This window comes from Helobdella robusta (assembly GCF_000326865.2).
Source record: "Helobdella robusta unplaced genomic scaffold HELROscaffold_56, whole genome shotgun sequence".
NCBI lineage: Eukaryota > Metazoa > Annelida > Clitellata > Rhynchobdellida > Glossiphoniidae > Helobdella > Helobdella robusta.
In genome coordinates this window covers 1,020,187-1,040,734 of record NW_008705301.1, presented here as the reverse complement: position 1 = coordinate 1,040,734, position 20,548 = coordinate 1,020,187, and the positions used below count along the sequence as shown (strand labels likewise).

At 30.9% G+C, this 20,548-nt stretch overlaps 4 protein-coding genes across 4 annotated transcripts; 2 read left to right on the top strand and 2 right to left on the bottom strand.

Annotated features, from left to right (window-relative positions):
- Window positions 1-2,075: 2,075 nt before the first annotated feature.
- On the top strand, window positions 2,076-7,467 carry HELRODRAFT_87124 (hypothetical protein; the record flags this gene model as incomplete). The annotated part of the gene is made up of 14 exons (XM_009028472.1): window positions 2,076-2,110; window positions 2,649-2,727; window positions 2,938-3,043; window positions 3,385-3,497; window positions 3,779-3,903; window positions 4,396-4,555; window positions 4,704-4,817; window positions 5,060-5,133; window positions 5,475-5,580; window positions 6,146-6,215; window positions 6,635-6,723; window positions 6,804-6,854; window positions 7,136-7,204; window positions 7,402-7,467. The coding sequence occupies 14 exons, from the start codon at window positions 2,076-2,078 to the stop codon at window positions 7,465-7,467; spliced, it is 1,257 nt and encodes a 418-aa protein (XP_009026720.1).
- Window positions 7,468-8,418: 951 nt separating this feature from the next.
- Window positions 8,419-9,227, bottom strand: HELRODRAFT_87174 (hypothetical protein; the record flags this gene model as incomplete). Its single annotated transcript, XM_009028481.1, has 3 exons — window positions 8,419-8,667; window positions 8,825-8,898; window positions 9,089-9,227. The coding sequence occupies 3 exons, from the start codon at window positions 9,225-9,227 to the stop codon at window positions 8,419-8,421; spliced, it is 462 nt and encodes a 153-aa protein (XP_009026729.1).
- A 410-nt stretch (window positions 9,228-9,637) lies between these two features.
- Window positions 9,638-12,605, bottom strand: HELRODRAFT_87132 (hypothetical protein; the record flags this gene model as incomplete). The annotated part of the gene is made up of 7 exons (XM_009028473.1): window positions 9,638-9,881; window positions 10,182-10,282; window positions 10,766-10,885; window positions 11,528-11,654; window positions 12,020-12,106; window positions 12,253-12,307; window positions 12,500-12,605. Coding segments are annotated over 7 exons (840 nt in total), but the record flags the coding sequence as incomplete, so codon positions are not given.
- A 3,374-nt stretch (window positions 12,606-15,979) lies between these two features.
- On the top strand, window positions 15,980-19,121 carry HELRODRAFT_157714 (hypothetical protein; the record flags this gene model as incomplete). Its single annotated transcript, XM_009028569.1, has 12 exons — window positions 15,980-16,146; window positions 16,269-16,354; window positions 16,561-16,645; window positions 16,904-17,002; window positions 17,127-17,202; window positions 17,582-17,667; window positions 17,758-17,885; window positions 18,132-18,178; window positions 18,306-18,344; window positions 18,564-18,565; window positions 18,631-18,678; window positions 19,028-19,121. 12 exons carry the CDS (start codon window positions 15,980-15,982, stop codon window positions 19,119-19,121), a joined length of 957 nt encoding a protein of 318 aa, XP_009026817.1.
- Between the last annotated feature and the right edge of the window lie 1,427 nt (window positions 19,122-20,548).

Below are 20,548 nucleotides of genomic sequence, written 5' to 3'. Positions count from 1 at the left end.
TTCATAGGTAAGTTAGGGACTGAGATGAGTTAAACATTTGTAGGTAGGCTAGGGCTTAACATTAGTTAAAAAGCTTCAAGTAAAATAAAAACGCTAAAATATGTTAAATAAAATACTTGAAACATCTAAAACGAGAAATACAAATTTGTAGGTAAGTGAGTTGAGTCAATGTTTTTAAGTAAGCTAGGGCCCTGAGAGTAATTTTATTATAGGTAGGTGACTGACTACTATTCTTGCGACTTCTTACTAGTTTTGTGTGTGATGTGTTTGTTTTCGCTTCACAACACCACACCAAAAAAACAAACTACATTTCATTCTCGTCGTCGCCTTAAATTGTACCTTTTTGAACAATCTTTTTAATAATGTCTATTTATTTATTCATTAAATGTTGACTGGTTTCTAGTTTTTTTTAAATTGGTTATATAATTTTTGGATATTTCTTGATTTACTTTGTATATATGCATGTATAAATTATTTCTGTTTAGTATGTTGATTTAGTCATTATGATATGTTGTGAACTGTTCTTACTAAATGTTTATGTTACGCGGTTTATTATCCTTCGAGAACTTCTAAGGAGTGTGTATGATAATAATAATAATGGATAATAATTATTTTTATCGGTCGATATTTTGTTATATTTGTTTATTTAAAATACGAATTTAAAAAAAAAATTGACATTTTAAAATTTTAATTAACCGTCACTTTTCATTTTTGAATGAATTCAAATAAAAGCATCTACTGTGTTTTTCTTTCTTTACTAAAATCTCAAAATTGTTTGTAGATCTGTACGGTTAACTGTTTGTTCGAGTTTGAACAGGCCTTGCAAATTTTTTTTATTTATTTTTGTTTTTATTTTTGTTTATTTGGTTCATTCAATTTAGTTGATTGATTGGTTGATTGATCGATTGGTTGATTGATTGACTGACAGACTGGCTGGCTGGCTGACCGAACAACTGATTGTTTGATTGATTGATTTATCTCATAGCCTATTGTATACATGAGAAAAAATCCGATTAAGCCAACCTACGGCTTCAGTAAGCCACTGTTTTTCACCTGACAAAAGCAATTTCTATATTTATACTGACAAAAATAATTGTGATATAAAAATATTGATTTATTTAAAGCATTATTTGTACAAAAAAGTGCTATCGTAAGAGTTCTATGAAACCCTGTAAGCCACTGCCGTAAGCCAACGTATGATTTCAGCAGCCAGTTTCTTATGAGCACCAGCAGAATGTAAAATATTCATTGAATATAATGAAGATAGTTGTTCAATAACAATTTTAATTTATTTAGGCCGTTTATTTCATAAGCAAACCAATTTTTAACATGATCGAATAGTGTAAAAGAAAGGGTGACTATAGTTCAATCCTACTAAGCCAACCTTCGGCTTCAGTAAGCCACCGGATTTCACCGGACCAAAAGCAATTTTTATATTCAAATTAACAAAAATAATTTAATAATACATAATTCTATTTATCATTATTAAAATTAAATAGAATTACTACAATGTTTTAAGCATATTAAATCAAGTAAATATTTCATTTTGTTTCCTCGTTAAAATCCATGCAATTTCGTAAGCCAACAATCCAAGCACGACAAATAGCCCGACCGATAGATCGAATTGATCGATTAGTCCTATTATTCTAGTTATGTGGTTTGGAGCATAATTAAAAGTTGAAAAAATTGAGGTTCTTTGCATATCCCTGCTTCAACCCATAAGAAAGAGTTGTATGCTGGTAAATAGGTCTCCCCTTGATGATACATATATGGAGTTGAACAAAAAGTTCAATTGCTAATCCATACTAGTTTTTTTTTTTAAATTTTAAAATTATTTATGTAAAAAATTTCGAGATAATTTTGTTTAATTTCAAAAAGAATGTGGTAGGTTTTTTTCGAACCTTAATAAAATTAGTTTTGAAAACGTTGAACATCGATCTAAAGTGGCGACACTAAAACAAAATGTTTACATTCTGATCTTTAAATTTTGGTTTTCGTGTTCAAAGTTCTCTTATTTTTTGCCGGTCAATTCATTTTTCAGTTGTTTATTTTTTATTAATTGTATAATTATCAATATGATTCACAGTTTGTTCTTGGTTAATAATTCCGGGTATGTTTTTCAATTTATTTTTTTTAATAATTAATTGATAATTTTATTTGTTGTTTATTAAAAATTTGAATATTTTAAAAAATACATAATATAATTAATAATTTTATTTGTTGTTTATTAAAAATTTTAATATTTAAAAAAATACATAATATAATAATCTGATATTAAATCTTAAATAAATAGTTATAAAATATAAAATTTAAGAGAATCTATAAAAAAAATTTTCAAGAACTATTTTAATTTTAATAAATTACAATTAATTAATTAATTTAATAATTTAATAATTGATTAATTAATTTAAATTTTATTTTATTTAAAATTACATTTTTTTAATTTTTATTTAACTGATATTTCTTTTAAAATAAATAATTAAAGAAGCTATTTATTATTTTTGTCATTAAAATTATTAACTTGTATAAAATACAATTATTATTTAATAATTAAATTAATTAAGTTATAATTAAGTTTTCATTTAATTTATTATTAATTAATTTAAAAATGTTTATTCAGAATTTCTAAATTGTGTTTTTGAAATTAGGGACATGTTCCTGGAGAAGCATTGGAAGAGTGTCATACATAGGTCCATATGTGACTACTTCTTTGAGGCTCAGAGCAAGGTATTTCTATTTTTCTTACTAAATTTTTCTACTTTTTCACTAATCTTGTTAATGTTTTACTAATTTTTTTAAAAACTATTTTCATTAATTTTTCTAGTTTAATAATTTATCTATTGTTTACTATTTATTTATTTGTTGTTTATATTTATGGTCAATTTCTCATTTATTTATTTGTTTATTTATTTATTTATTTAAATATCGACCAATCAGGCAGCAGGACCGGAAGATGTCCCACCAATCCTGGCCACCCCCCACCACTACCTCATTAATATTTATAAGAACCAGATGTACTTCATTGCTGTTGTTCTAACAGAAGGTTGGTTGGTTGGTTTGTCAATCAATCAATCAGTCAATCGATTAATTACAACTTTATCAATCATTCATTTCAACCAATCATAATTCTATCAGTTGATTTGTCTGTCTTAATTAACCATTGACCATTTATCATTGTTCATTTGATGTGAGTTGACCAATCATAATCAACCAATCTATTAATTAATTCAATCACAACTACCAATTCATTTTAACAAATTAAAATTAACTATTGTACTAATTTATCCAATCATAAGCAACAATTCGATGTCAACCAATCACAATTAACCAAAACTTTCGAATCAACCAATCAAAACATGAGAATTAATAAACCCACCACTTCAGTTCCTCCCCTATTTGTCATTGAGTTCTTGCACAGGGTGGTCTCCACATTTGAAGACTATTTTGGCGACTGTACTGAATCAATCGTTAAAGATAACTATGTTATCGTTTATGAGGTTTGCTGATTGGTCGGTCGGCTGGTTGATTGATTGGTCGGTTGGTTGATTGATTAGTTGGTCGGTCGGTTGATTGATTGGTTGGTCAGTTGATTGAGTGATTTGATCTGTCGTGCCAAATATATGTTATTATCTATAAGGTTTGTATGAGGGCTTGTTATTTGATGATTGAATGCCGATTGATTAGTTGATTGGTCAGTATAAATCGGTCAGTTAATTGATTGATTTGGTTGGTTGAAGATGAAGTACACAAGAGAATTTCTCGTTAATCTTAACTCTAGTTGCTGGATGAGATGCTGGACAACGGTTTCCCATTAGCAACAGAGTCAAACGTCTTGAAAGAATTAATTAGGCCTCCTAACTTCTTGAGGACTATCTCTGATACCGTCACTGGCAAGTCCACCAAGTTGGTTGCGTGATTGACTGGTTCATTAGTTGGTTGGTTTTTTTGGATGGTTGATGTGCTGATTGATTGGTTGGCTGGATGGTTGATGTGCTGATTGATTAGTTGGTTGGCTGATTAACTGGTTGATTGATTGGTTGAATGGTTGATTAATTGGTTTATTTTTGAGGCGCATATAATGCCATAATGAACTCCTTGCTTAAATTAACGTAACGAATTGTAATTAATTATAATTATATAATAATTACGATATAATTAATTATAATTATATAATATTATATAATATGTATAATATAATATATTATATAATATATATATTCAATCAATCAATCAATATGTCCTACCTACCTTAGGGAACTGGGTCTCTGAATGCTAAACGAAGATTGATTGATTGATATATTATATAATATATTTAATATATTATACAATAATTATAGTATAATTATAAAAGATAACTGGCGAGTTATCCTTCCTTTTAACTCCGCCCACCTATAGCATGAGTGACACGTTACCGACTGGGCAGCTGTCGAACATTCCGTGGCGTCGAACCGGTGTGAAGTACACGAACAACGAGGCCTACTTTGACGTCATAGAGGAGGTTGACGTCATCATAGACAAGAGCGGGTCCACTGTCTTTGCCGAGATTCAGGGATATGTTAGTTGTTCTTTGGTGGTCGCCTCTTTCGTTGATCATTATCAGGATCGCCCTCATCACCGCAATCGTTATCATCACCACAGTCATCGTTGTCATCGTCACCACAGTCATCGTTGTCATCGTCACCACAATTACAATCGTTATCAAGATCGACTGCCTGATAAAGTTGAGCGGCATGCCAGATCTGACCTTGTCCTTTATCAATCCCCGTCTTCTTGATGACGTCAGCTTCCATCCCTGCATAAGATTCAAGAGATGGGAGGTTTGTGATTGTTTGATCGATCGGAGGTTTGTGATTGGTTGATCGATCGCTGATTGATTGATTTGGTTGTTTGGTTAATTGTTTAACTGATTTTTTGGTTGGCTAGTAGACTGTCTGAATGTGCTGATGTGTTGGTCAGTTGATTGATTTGATTGGTTGATTCAGTATGTTGGTTGGTTGATTGATTGATTGATTTATTTTTAATTCATTCACGCACACTTAACAACTCTTCCTACATTCAGAGTGAAAAGATCCTCTCATTCGTACCACCAGACGGAAACTTCAGACTCATATCTTACCACATTGGATCTCAAAAGTTCATTTATCCATTGATTCTTTCGTCCTTTTATACTTTCATTCATTCATTTATTCATTCATTCATTTACTTATTCACTTACTCATTCACTTACTCATTCACTTACTCATTCATTCATTCATTCAAAACACTGTCAAATCTCTCTATTATGAAAACAAAAGATTTTTTATTACTGTTGAATATTCATGAGCTTCTGTTTGGAGTGTGTGTAATACGCGCGTGCTAATTAAAATACGTTAATGAACATCAGCTAATTAACATATGGTAATTAACATATGGTAATTAACATCAGCTAATTAACATAGGCTAATTAACATATGGTAATTATTATTAATCAACAGCATGGTGGCCATACCGATATACATTAAGCATAATATATGCCTGAAGGAAGGCTCGGCTGGCAGGCTGGACATAACCATCGGGCCGAAGCAAACCATGGGGAAAACCGTTAGTTTCGTTTTCAGAGTGAATGAAAGAAGGAGTGGATGGATAGATGGATGGATGAAAAAATGGATGGATAGACGGACGGAAAGATTGATTCATGACTATGAATGATAACATTGATGAAAATTATTGGATGAATACATGAATGGGTGGGTGAATTAATAAACGAATGAACGGATGGCGGGATAGATGAATGAATGGATAGATAGATAGAGGGAAAGATTGATGCATGAAAGAAAGAATAAGGAAGTAATGAATTAGTGAATTCTTATTCTTTCAATTAAGGAATTAGCAGTTAGTTTTTTGATTGGATGTTTCTTGAATGGTCATAATATTTATTCAATCAATCAATCAATCAATCAATCAATTGTTCAATCAATTAACCAATTAATCAATCAATCAATCATTAAAATTTTCAGTTATCGACAATCAGATGTTTAATCAATCATCAATTCATTCATTTATTCAAACATCAATCAATCAATCATTCGTTTTTTCAATCAAACAATTACTCAATTAATTAATTGAGGAGGTAATTAATAAAAAATTTGTCATTAAATTAATTTAGGTGGAGAACGTTGTATTGGAGGTACCATTCAGTAAGTCGGTCCTCAATGCCACACTCACTCTAACGCAAGGTTGAATGAATGAATGAATGAATGCATGATTGATTGAATGGATGGATGGATGGATGAATGGTTGAATGCATGATTGATTGAATGGATGGATGGATGAATGAATGAATGCATGATTGAATGAATGGATGGATGAATGGTTGAATGCATGATTGATGGAATGAATGAAGGAATACACGAATGAATGTATGAATGAATGAGTAAACGAATGAATGATTGACCGGTAAATATACATTCGACCTGGACTAAAATGTTAACATTCGTTTTTTATTTACATTTTACGTTACATTTTACATTTATTCATGTCTAGATTTTTTTCATTTCATTCATTCATACTTCATCGCCATCATCATCATCGCCATCTTTATCGTCATCATCATCGCCATCTTCATCGTCATCATCATCGCCATCATCATCGTCAGGCAAGTACACATTCGATCCAGTCTCGAAGGTTTTAATTTGGGATGTAGGCAAGATTGATCCTAGTAAGCTGCCTAACATCAAAGGAAATGTTAGCGTTACAACAACAACAATAATAATAATTATTATTTTTCCTCTTTTATTATTATTATTATTATTATTCTCTTTCAGATCATTCTGCAGGCCGGTGCTCCTCTGCCAGAATCTAATCCAACTATATCTGTTAGTTTTTGATTCATTCATTTGTTTGTTCGTTTGTTCGTTCGTTCGCTCGTATGTTCGTTTGTTGTTTGTTCAGTCATTAATTAAGTTGTTTGCTTGGTTATACGTTCGCTTGTTTGTTGATTCGTTAATTCGTTCGTTTCTTCGTTCATTCTTTCGTTTGCTCACTCATTAATTTCATTTATTTACTTATTAATTAATTAATTCACTCATTCATTCATTCATTCGTTTATTCATTCATTCACTTATTCATTAACTTTTATTATTATTATTCTTATCAGGTGCAGTTTAGCATCAGTCAGATGGCAGTTTCTGGTCTGAAAGTCAATAGATTGGACATGTATGGGGAAGTGGGTTCATTGTTATTATTTATTATCCAAATATTAATTATGTAGTCATAATAATGAATAGTAATAAATAATGATAATAAATATTAACAATAATAAATAATAATTAATAATGAACTCTTAACCTTTCTACATGTTTTAGTCACATCCAATCTATAGCACGCACACACACCAACAACAACAACAAATGTGACACTCAGAAGTACAAGCCGTTCAAGGGCGTCAAATACGTCACGAAGGCGGGAAAATTTCAAGTCAGAACGTGACGTTACTTCCTGTCCGGCTGAATGACGCAGTTGCCGTTTAGATTGACAACAGTGACGTCATTTCCCGCTAGATACGATGACGCCATAGCCCAGTCGTAATGACGTAATTACTAAAAATTACGTTTTAATGGTTAACGATTCTTACTAAAGATTGTAAATAATTTGAGAATGAGAATGTATAAAGTTTTTTTGGTTATTTTTATCATTTTGGGTGTTCTGGCGCTTTTGTTTGTGCTGTATGTTAAACACGCACACACACACACGTACACACACACACATATGTATATATATTTGTGTGTATATTATCTACAATTCTCATTGTATGCTTCGTCAACTCACTTCGTCATTCCATACATTTTACTCAACTATTCCGATTAATCATTAATTAAAACATTCATCTCGAAATTAACACTTTAATTGATTCAATTAAACGATCTAATTGTGAATTAATTAACTAGCTTTAGTTCAATTGAAAAAAAAATTTTTTTCATTTAATTTCATCACATTATTACTTCTCTAATACTTCATGTATGTGTAATTGTTGGGAAGACTTACCATAGGAAAATGATTACTATTATTTGTTATTTTGTAAAAACTAAGTAAAGAAACCTCTTCTTTGCTTTGTTTAATTTTTTTTTCTGTCAATAACTTAACTTGAAAAACCACAAGAAAAATGACACCATCAACAACGACAACGATAATAATAATAATTACAATAATAAAAATTATTATTTCAACATTTAATGATATTTTATTAATATTATTATTACAAATTGTTTCGAAAATTTCATTTTTATCATTATTTATAATCTTTTTCCTTTTTTTCTCTTTTTCAACCACTCATGTAACCCCTAAAAAAAATTAAAATGTGAATTAATAAAAAGTATCAAATCATTTAAATAACTAGCTATAATCATTCTTAATTAATATAGTTAATTAAAAAATAAACTTTCAAAAATAAATAAAATTGAAAATCGCTGACGGTAGTTTGATGCGCATAAACACGCGACACATGAAGAATGACACCAGTATGCAGATGAATGCAATGGAGAGCAGTAAAATTCTATTCAATCTGGGAGTCGACGGTTTGTTGGTCTGGTCCAGGATGATGAACCCCAGACCACCCATGGAGAAAAGGAAGCTGGAGGCCAGACCTTCCATAATATACTGGCCGTTTACTCGGTACTGCATGAATGCCACCTAGTGGGCAAAATTTGGAGTTAGTGTTAGTTAGGTTAGTTGCTTGTCCTAGAAATGAACTTTTGCCAGAGAAGATTAAAAAATAAAATAATCTAATTCTAGAAAACTGTGTAAATAAAACTTTTTAAAATTTAAAAATAAAAAGAAAATAACGAACAGGTTTGCTGTTTCCCCTCTCATCTGTCGTAGATCCGATGCTTGGGGGCTCGACAATGACGTCATATATGATGCCTAATTCGTAAAAATATTATACTCAATTTAAATAATTTGTGAATTAAAATAAAAAAAAATTTAAATTCAAAGATTAATTAATTAAAATTAAATGAATTATTAAAAAGGTTTAAAAAAGTAAAACTAGGTATTGTAAAGATTAGTTTAGTATTAGTAGAAATGATTAGGCAGTGCTAATTAGTAATTTTACCTCCAGTAACTAGGAAGTAAGACACGAGAACGAGCGAGAAAACGAACATAGCTGACGGGGTATGCAGCCATGTTGGTTTCTTCAGTTTCAAATTAGGACATTCTAAAAACGAATACGGCACGTTGTAGAGACTTTCCATTTTTATTTAAAAACTTATCTTGATAAAATTTTATTTTATCCTTAATGCCTAATTCATCAACCGATTGATCGTGTCGGCAAAAGTAAACGTCATCAAAAAAGAGACCAGGAGTTTTATAACTAAAAGTGAACCTAACAAAAATGAAAGATGCTACTGTGCAAATCTTTATTGTTGAAATTTATAATGAACTTAGCGCATAGCAACCAAAAAATTATAAAACCATACATGTGTATATAAAAAATATATATATATAATTTATATACTAATTATAATCAAGTACTTACATGGACAATCTAACAACCCCACCTAATAAAACCCAATAACCACCTCTTTTCATTATTCAGTTATAAAAATAACCAAACCAAACCAATCACAACATGCCACTTTAAAATAAATAACAATTGAACCAATCACGATTCAACATCCAAACAATCATCATTTTCATCGTCATTCTCAAGCCTCAAATCGTCAAGAGGTATCGTAGCTGCATCATCATCATGGTCATCCTCTACGTCATCATCATCTTCGTTCACGTGATCGGGGTCAGGTGACCTTTTTCCCAGAACATCTTTGAACTGAGGGTAGTCGTCGCATTCGTAATGGAATCTCTTCTTGAAGAATATCCGGATGCAATCAACATCCCTATCGAAGTATCTGTGTGTTTGTATGTAAGTATGTATGTGTGTGTGTATATATATATATATGTATATATATATATATATATATATATATATATATATATATGTGCGTGTAAACATGTATATTAATTTACACTTCGTGTGCACGCACACACGCACGTACACACGTCCACATATACCGAAGCAGACATGCCAAGATGAAACACACAACGGAATATTTCTATCAATTAATTTTCAAAAAATATTTCTTCTAGAAAGAAAGAAAACAAAATGAAAAAGAAAACAAAATGAAAAAGAAACAAAATGAAAAACTCACTCTTCAGCATTCTCGTGCCTAACTGACACGACTTGAGGCAGATCAAAGACGTACAGCTTCCAGTCATCGTAGTAAAACAAATCCCCATCACCATCTTCATCCTCATCACTTTTTTCTTCCTCTCCGCGGTCCTCCATCATTTTTTTCTTCTTCTTTACCATCTTTCCATCTTGTTTGGAGCCACTAACATCTCTACTACAAATACTGCTGCCGTCGCCATTAACGTTACCACCACCACCACAACTACTATTACTACTACCCTCTTTTATATCATTTGTATCATCGCTATTATCAAATTTATTATCTTTGTTATCACTACAATCAATTTTATTATCTTTGTTATCGTCATCAATCGTTCTATCATCACCATCGTCGTCGTTATTATCAATGTCAACTAGAGTTTTTGTATCATTGGTAATATTTGTATTTTTGGTGGTATTTGTATCTTTGGTAATAATTGTATCTTTTGTAATATTAGTATCTTTGGTAATTTTTTCCTCGACGTCATCAACGTCGATTTTTTTTCTTTGAGATAGTTTATCATCGTCGTCAGCTTCACCGTCGTTTTTCCTAATTTTCCTAACTAGCAAAAGGTTGAACTCGTTGAAGTCGCCGTGAATGAGGCCAAGATGGGCAAACTGCACAATCAGGTCCATGCACTCTCTGTAGAGTTTTCCAGGATTTCGAAGCTCTTTGCGCCTTACCTTATATCTGTGTGTGTGTGTGTGTGAGTGAGAGTGAGTGTGTGCATATATGTGAAAGTGAGTGTGTGTACGTATGTTGTGAGAGTGAGTGTATGTATGTGTGTGTGTGTGATGTGCTAGAGAAAGAGAGAAAGAGAGAGAAAGAGAGAGAGAGAGAGAGAGAGAGAGAGAGAGAGAGAGTGTTTGTGTGTGTGTTTAATGTGTATGTAGATGTGTGCACGTTTCGCCGTTAAGTGTCGATATGTGTGAATGTTTGTTTGTATGAAACAAAACATACAAAAAACACACTCAGAACATAAAACTTACAATACAAAATCATTCAGTTTCTATTCATAGAATTTAAAGCAGAAAGATACCAAACAAACAACATACAACAAATACAAACGACATACAAAAGATACAATACAATACAAACAGAAAAACATACAAAGGTTCTCCGTCAGTGTATACTAAACAAGGCAATGAATGAATCAATGAAAGAACCATTCAAACGCAAAACCAAAAACGTAAAAACATACAAAACAACCAGCATACAAAACAACAAACATACAAAACAACAAACATACAAAACAACAAACATACAAAACAACAAACATACAAAACAACAAACATACAAAACAACAAACATACAAAACAACAAACATACAAAGGTTCTCCATGAATGTACTCCATAACAACAGCATGCCTGTTGTTTTTGATTGGCTGGGGCACGGGAAAACCCTTCTTGTAAAGTTTTTCTAAATATAGAAACTCTTTCTCAGCTGATTTTCTTTAAAAACAAATTATATTTAAGTTATAAATTCATCACCTTTGATTGTGTAGATAAAATAATCTTAATTTATCAACCAACCAGCCAACCAATCAATCAAAAAACAAGCTAAGAAACCAGTTAACCAACCAATAAGTCAATCAATCAATCAGCCAGCTATGAAACCCACCAACAATCAGCCAAATTATTCAACCAACTAATCAATCAACTAGTTATGAAACCAAACAACCAACCAACTAGCTGCAAAACCAACCAACCAATCAATCAATATACCAATCAACCATACAACCTACCAATCAATCATCCAATCAACCATTCAATTATACAATCAATCATGGAATCAATCAGCCAATCAACTAATTGACCTTGAAAGTTCAAATCGAGACAAAAAGTCATTCCTCTTATGGAAATCTCTCTTCTTTTTAACCTGCCTAAATGACTGCTCGCCCAGACTTTAAAATTAAAATCAATAACAAAAATTTTATTACCACCATTATTATAATCATAATTTATATTTATATTTGTATTATCATAATTATTATTATTATTATTATTATTATTATTATTATTATTATTATTATTATTATTATATTCTCACATGTGGAACTTAATGCATAGGAGACTGTCCTCTTCCCCTTCAACACTGTAAACTTCTGAAATAAATAATAATAATAACAATTAATAGTAATAATAAATGAAATACTAGACAACTACTTGTAAAACTAATATTACACTATTACTTTCATATATAATATATACACTATAATATTGTCACTATTACAGAACCTACTACAACTACTACTGAGGCTACAGAAGATACTACTACTACTACTACCAATAGTAACCTGACTCTTTCCCCACACCAATAACACTCCCCAGTGACTTGATGACCTTACTGTTGGTTAGCTCTCTCAGGGCTAGAAAGTTGAAGCCCTGTCTTGTAAGCCTGAATGCTAGGGTGCATAATGGTTAAAAGGTTAAAGGTCATTCCCTCTTTTGCACTTGCTTCAGCATAATTATTATAAGCATAATTATAATAATAATAATTAAATATAATAATAATAATAACTACAATACAATGGTTTGAGGGTGGTTTTTTTTTAAAAATGTAATTTTACCACGATATCTAAGCATATTTTTATTGTGGCCAAAAAAACTGCAAAATACTGTAGTCATAAAAGCAAGTAGAGAAGATAAAGATCTACATTTTGAATTAGTAAATTTACTTATAAATAATAATTAAATTCACTTTTTAAATATAAACAAACTAATATAGGAGCATTTTGGCATAGAGTTTACCAAATTATGGAAACAAAGATAAATAAATTCTAACATGCTACTCCATCTTTGCTCTTATTATAGGCAAGTAGGGAATGCATAGAGAGGTTATAGAGAATTCTCGGACATCCACGGTGCTTTAGGTTGGCAATTTTTTCGATCAGGTGTTCGGGCACGTACTCAAAGGTATTTTTCTGTCCCATCTCGACCTATAATTAATATTTAAGTTGTGGTGGGGGGTAGATAAGTGTGTTATTGTAATTTTGAATTTATTTTTGTAAATGTGGGAATGAGATAGAAAGAGTATTAATAGTTTAATAATAAAAATGAATAAAATGTTGATTTAAAAATAAAATATAATGAATATTCATCATCATTATTAACTAAAAATAAAAGTTGAAAATAACTAAAATTAACAGAAAATACCGATTTTAGTACTCTGAATTCCTCGTTTGTGGTAGTTCTGAAACGATTTGCATCCAGCTTCCCCATCCTATTGTGTGTGTCCCGGATTAAATAAATTCAGCTTTAATATAATTAACAATTAATTTAAATTAATGTTTTCTCTGGAAATTAGCACTGAAAATAAACTAAATTGCGGATCGGATAAAAAAAATGTAAACAGACGCACATGCTTGCTAAACATGATGAAAAAATGATTTACTTTTAAACATCAGTTTTATAGCTCAATTCTTATTATAAAATTTCTAATTATATACTGAATTGTGAATATAAATACAACTACCTATTTATAATGTATTGCTTTGTAATATACAGCTAACGTAGCAGTGGATTCCATTAATTCTTATTAATTCCTTCATTTTTTTGACCTAGCTGGTAAACGATTAAAAAAATTTAGCTATCACGTTTATTTACACATGTATTTTTCATATATATTGCAATGAAGGTACACCACTTGTAACATCCACCCAGTTCGAATAGTTTCCTTCGATGCCCACTTTTTGCCTTCTCCGGGTCAACCAATTAGTTTACCAATAAACTAAGTTTTCTTCTATTGCTGCCTCTTCTAGTTTTATGCGTAATCACTTATGCGACACTTTATCAAATGCCTTGGCAAGTCCAAATATACTACGTTTATGGCTTTATGGCTTTACCCCTATCGAAGTTGGCATGAGCCTTTTCAAAAAACTCCAGCAGATTTGTTGGACATGATCTTTCTTTTATAAAACCGTGTGGGCTCTAACCAATTATATTATCATTTAATAAGTGTTATATGATTCGGCTTTTGAATAATTTCTTTAGTACTTTAAATACAATGCTTGTTTAGCTGACTGGTCTGTAATTGAACGGTTCACTTCGATCTCCTTTTTTGTATAAAGGTACTACTAATGTAACGGATAGATGCATAATTCCATGGATAAATGCACGAATAGACAAATGGATAGACAAATGATTACTTAAGCATTAAATGAATGAAATAATCAATTAAATGACGAATGACTGATTAAAAAGTCTAATGAATGACTTGATGATTGAATAAATGATCAAAAACAACAAGATATATATATATATATATATATATATTAATGAATGAACAAGTGTATGCGTATTCTATACATATCTAGATACACACATATATCATTTAGGCAATTGTTCCCAACGCAAATTGTTCACAAAAACATGTTTTCAAGTCCGTATTGACGAGTTTTTAAATACCAAAGTATAAAGGTGAACTCATTTTCAGGGTTTAAAACTCACTTCACTTTTAGTTCATTTATGTGTTGGGATTTAAATTTTTTCCTTTATTAAATCTTCTTTTATTTTATTAAACAAATTAATTTTCAATCGTGATATTATATAAAATATAAATAAATAGTATATTTATTAAATGTTTTTTTTATTATATATATATATATATTGATTAAATTTTAATTGCTTTTTTGCAAAAAAAGAAAAAATTATTTTTTTGGATTTGCAAAAATATACAAAAAAATTACAAAAAGACCAAAATATTTTGTAGTAATTTAGTAAGTATGTTAACTTTTTTGAAATAATTTTAAATGCTCAAATAAAATTTCATTACAAAATTATTTTTTAACTTTTTATAATAGTTTTTGTAGAATTCTAGTCTATTTTTCAATTTTGTTTTTATTTTTTTTTTTTCAATTTTTTTTTATTGTGAAATTTTTCCAATTTATTAATTAGATAATTATTTGACACTAATGTCTAATTTAATTAGTTATTAAAGAATTAATATAATATAGATAAAATAATATGTCTGTTAGAAGTTAGTTAGGTATTATCTGATTATAAATTAAAATACATTGTTTTTAATATTATAACATTATTAATTAAGACTTAATTTTAAGTGTAGCTTAGAATTTTCTATATTTTTTTCTATTTTCTTCTTTGCTAGTATTATTTTTATTTATTATCATTTATTATTCCAACTATTTTTATCTTCTTATGAGAGGTAGTAAATGTTTCATTTAAACTTTGTAGTTTGAACTCTGTAACCAAACCACAACATCAAAAAGATAGTTAAAAACATTTTTTGGTATTTTTATGTTTAATTTATTTAATTTACTTATATATTAATTATAATTATTGTTTTTGTTCTTTTTCTAGCTATTGTTATCATTATTATTATCAGACTATCAGTTCTCTAATCTTATCTTTTTTTTGGTGTGATTGTCACCGTCTCATCATCAAGCACATGTTTCAACTTAACAATGACATCTTAATTCTCTCTCTCTCTCTCTCTCTCTCTCTCTCTCTCTCTCTCTCTCTCTCTTTCTCTCACTTTCTCTCATTTTCTCTTTCTTTTTCAAGTCTTTTTTCTAGTTTTTGACCCATTATTTTACTTTATTGTCTCTCTTGGTCTCTGCCTGTCTTTGTTTGTCTGTTTTTCTCTCTCTTTTTCTAATTTTCATTTTTCTTTATTCAGTTTTTCTGAAATATTCTCCTTCTTTAACGTTTTGTTCATTTGCTTTTTTACTCTTTCTTTCTCTCTATTTCTCACACTCTCTCTCACGACATTAATCATCAAATAGGGCTCTACCCTTACTGACGTAACGTAAGTGAAGATGGCAACTCTGGACCCCAAGCAGAGGGTGAACATAGATGAACCGCGTTATGACCAGAACACGTACTTCGGTCGGGCTAAACACTTTTTCATCACCACAAATCCTCTGAATCTATTTGTCAGTGACACCGAGCTAGAGAAATCTAGGAAATTGGTGCAGCTCTATAGGTTGGTTGGCTGGTCGTTTGGGAGGCCAGCATGTCTGTCATCATTATCATCATTGCCATCATCAGTACCATTATCATTATCATCAGTATCATTGCCAACATCATCATCATTATCATTACCAGACAGGGCAAAGAACCAGAAGGTCTGACGTTGAACGAATTATGGAGGGCGAAAAATATTTACGATTCGGCTTTCCATCCTGATACTGGTTTATCTATGATTCGCTGTCGCATTGTCAACAACAAACATATACAAACGGACATACACATACATACATACAAAAACATACAAACAAACACACACATACACCCAACATACATATTTACAAACACACAAATACACATACATACATATATAAAAATACACCCACACACACATAGATATACAAACACATACATACGCACATACAAATAGGTGAAAAGATGATTCTAATTGGCCGAATGTCAGCTCAAGTTCCCATGAACATGACCATTGTTGGTTGCATGATGACGTTTTATAAGTTAGCAACATTTTTTGTTGCTGTCTGTTGCTGCTGCTACTGATGATGATTACAGCAACGACGATGATGATGATAACGATGTTTCAATATGATATATAGATATATATAGTTAGACAGATATATATAGATATATATATCAAACGATTCTAAAATATCAATAAACATAATAAGGTGTTTGTATCTCATTAGTGATGGCAGCATGTATGATGATGATGATAAGGATGATGATGACGATGACGACGATGATGACGCAATCAGATCGACGCCAGCTGTCATTTTCTGGCAGTGGTTCAATCAGTCGTTCAACGCTGTCGTCAACTACACGAATAGAAGCGGCGATTCGCCCATCTCAATTAAGTTCGTCGTTGTTGTTGTTGTTGCTGTTGTTGTGTTGTTGTTGTTGTTGTAGGTTTAGATGTGATGTTTGTTGACGTTGTTTTCATCATCATCATTGTCATCATTATCGCCACCACGACCACAGGACGCTATTAGTTTCGTATGTGGCGGCCACTGGCGGCGCTCTCTCGGCCGCACTTTTTTTCAATAAAGCCGTGAAGGTTGATGACGATGATGGTGATGATGAGGATGGTGTTGATGATGATGCTACTGCTGCTACTACAACTACTACTACTAGTTGTAATCTAGTTGTAGTAATCTAGTAGTAGTACTATTACTATTTCTACTACTACTACTACTACTACTACTACTACTACTACTACTACTACTACCACTATTACTGTTACCACTGCTGCTGCTGCTACTACTACTACTGCTACTACTACTACTACAACTACTGCTGCCGCTGCTGCTACTGCTACTACTACAACAACAACAACAACAACAACAACTACTACTACTACTACTTTTACTACTACTGCTACTGCTGCCGCTGCTGCTACTACAACAACAACAACTACTACTACTACTACTACACAGACCATGCATCCGTTAGTAGGGAGGTACGTTCCATTCATTGCCGTGGCCTCTTCAAACGCCATCAACATCCCGTGCATGAGGAATAGGTTGGTGGTGATGATGACGAAGATGATGACTATGATGAGGAAGAAAAAAGCACTGCTAATGTAAAATTATCCACCTCTCCCTAATTTTAGGGAATTGTTTGAGGGAATTCCCGTTCTGACGGAAGATGGCGAGAGAGTTGGCGAGTCGAAAGCTGCAGCTCGCAAGGCAATCATCCAGGTAACTCTATCAAGGATCCTGATGGCATCTCCTGGAATGAGTACGTGGTGATGGTCTGATGTTGTATGTGCTTGTAGGTGTGTTCATTCGTTTTTGCTTGTTTGTTTGTGTGTACCTGTGTTTGCTTGTTTGTTTGTTTGCGTGAACGTACATTTGCTTTTTTGTTTGTTTGTTTAGTGATGATGATTTCGATGATGATAATGATGGTTGATGAGGATGATGAGGATGGTGATGATGGTGTTGAAGACGATGATGATTTTTTAAAAATTTAATATTTATTTCATAGTTTTCCCACCACTGCTAATGGCTAGACTGGATAAAACACTACTGAAAGTAATTCATTTTGATGAATGAATGAATGAATGAATGACAGAGCGATCGAACCAGTGAATAAGAAGGAATAAAAATAACAATTTATGGTTAGTCTGATTTTTATGATTTAAATTTTTACTCGAAATAGAAATACCCCATGCTCGCTGCCCCAATACAGATTGGTCTCGTCGGATTCTGGCTAGCATTTTTTTATTTTACAAAAAAATAATAATTATGATGAATAATAATAATAAGATAATAATTATAACAATAATATTAATATTATAATAATAATAATTAACTCCTAAGTTGTCCAGTTAGCAGCTTAGAAATTTTAAAATGTTGTCTTAGTAGTGTCGAGTTGATATCATATCATATGCTTGCATTTTATTATGGCATTATTTAGTGGTGATAATTATTGTTGTAATTATTATTATTATTATTGTTAATATTATTATTATTTATATATCCAGTTTGGTCTTTGCGACACCAATGTTTTGCGCGCTCTTTCCCCAGAAAAGGTTCTTCAAAATTTGTATTGGGTGTTTGTTTTCATTCATTCGTTCGTTTGTTTTTTCGTTTGTTTGTTTGTTTGTATGTTTGTATGTTCGTTCGTTCTTCCATGCATTAATTCATTTGTTCGTTCGTTTTTTCTTTTCACAATTCATTCATTAAGGATGGCTACTTTGTCTGCTTGATCGATTGTTGGCTCGTTCATTTGTTTGTTTTGTCTTCGTTCAACTTATCAACTATTCATTCATTTCATCCATTCATTCATTCATTCATTCATTCGTTCTTTCGTTCGTTCGTTCACTCACTCACTCACTCACTCACTCGCTCACTCACTCGCTCGCTCATTCACTCTCTCAGCTCCATATCAGTGGATAAAGTGGAGGATGAGATAAGAGAGAGACTGAGAGGTAGGGAGGGTGTCAAGTATCTCTACTTCAACAAGGGTCTATAAATAGGATTATTATTATTATTGTTATTAATTATCATTTTTTATTATCTGCAATTATTATTATTATTTATTATTATTATTATTATTGTTATTATTATTATTTGTATTTAATTCTTCACGATATGATATGTAATATACTCAAGTACATTTCTTATCATACACACATAATCCATAATATACATTTGTATATAAATTATATATTATATATATATATATGAATATATATTTATATATATATGTGTGTGTGTGTTTGTGTGTGTCTTAGTGATAAGTATAGAGCAATAATTAATTTATAGTACTGAGTAGCTTTATGCAAGGATGTTTCTTGACTTGATTTATTAGAAATTATCATTGGTATTATTGTTGTTGTTGTTGTTTTTGTGGTTGTTGTTGTTGTTGTTATGGTTGTTGTTGTTGTGGTTGTTGTTGTTATTAATTTTTTTATTCATTTGTTCAAATCTTTTGATACATTCTTCAGCTTAATCAATAATAAATAATATAACCGACCAATCATATTAATAATTTAATTTATCTATTTGTCAGTTATATCAGTCAATCAATCAATCAATCAATCAATCAATCAATCAATCAATCAATCAATCAATCAATCAATCAATCAATCAATCAATCAATCAATATTAAATATAAATTTCAGGCAATTTACATTCAGCATAATTCCCAAAATTTCACTATTCGTCAGTATTACATCATCTTTATTATTGCTTTTATAAGTATTATTATTATTATTGTTGTTATTATTATTATTATTGTTAGAGGGGTAAGCAAGGGGTTAGCTTGGGGCTGTTACTTCTCTAAAGTCAAAATTTTTTATCAATCACCCCATCGCATTCATACCATTATAAACTTTACCATAAACTTGAACATCAGTGACGTGGCTGTGACGTCATACAACCGTTATAGGTCAAGATAAAGGTTAAGGTCATGGAGCTATAGTTCAGTTTCTCATGTTTGTATAGTTGGGTGTAAATTATTGGAGAAATTATCATTTTGAATGTTTTTTTTTCATTTTATTTTTAGATGAATTTTAATTAATTAATTAGTAATAATAATAATATCAGAAATAACAATGATAATGTTGGTATTACCTTTTTCCAATCAATTGTGATTTTTTCAAATTATTTTTTTTGGAAAATCGTTTTTTGGGACCATTCATAACCCGAACTTTACCGGAAGTTGAAGCAGTGATTACGTCACGGACCTATCTGTGCCCTACATAAGCTAAAAACAAAATTAAGATGACGTCAAAGTCTATCACACGCACGGATATAATATCCATGGTCAAACGGTTATGTTTATTTACTATAGTTCGATTCCTAACCTAAAATTTCATATATCTTTTGTGGCCCGTGAATTATATGCCTACAGATACAAATTTATTTTTTCAATTGAATATATTCTGATGTTAGATA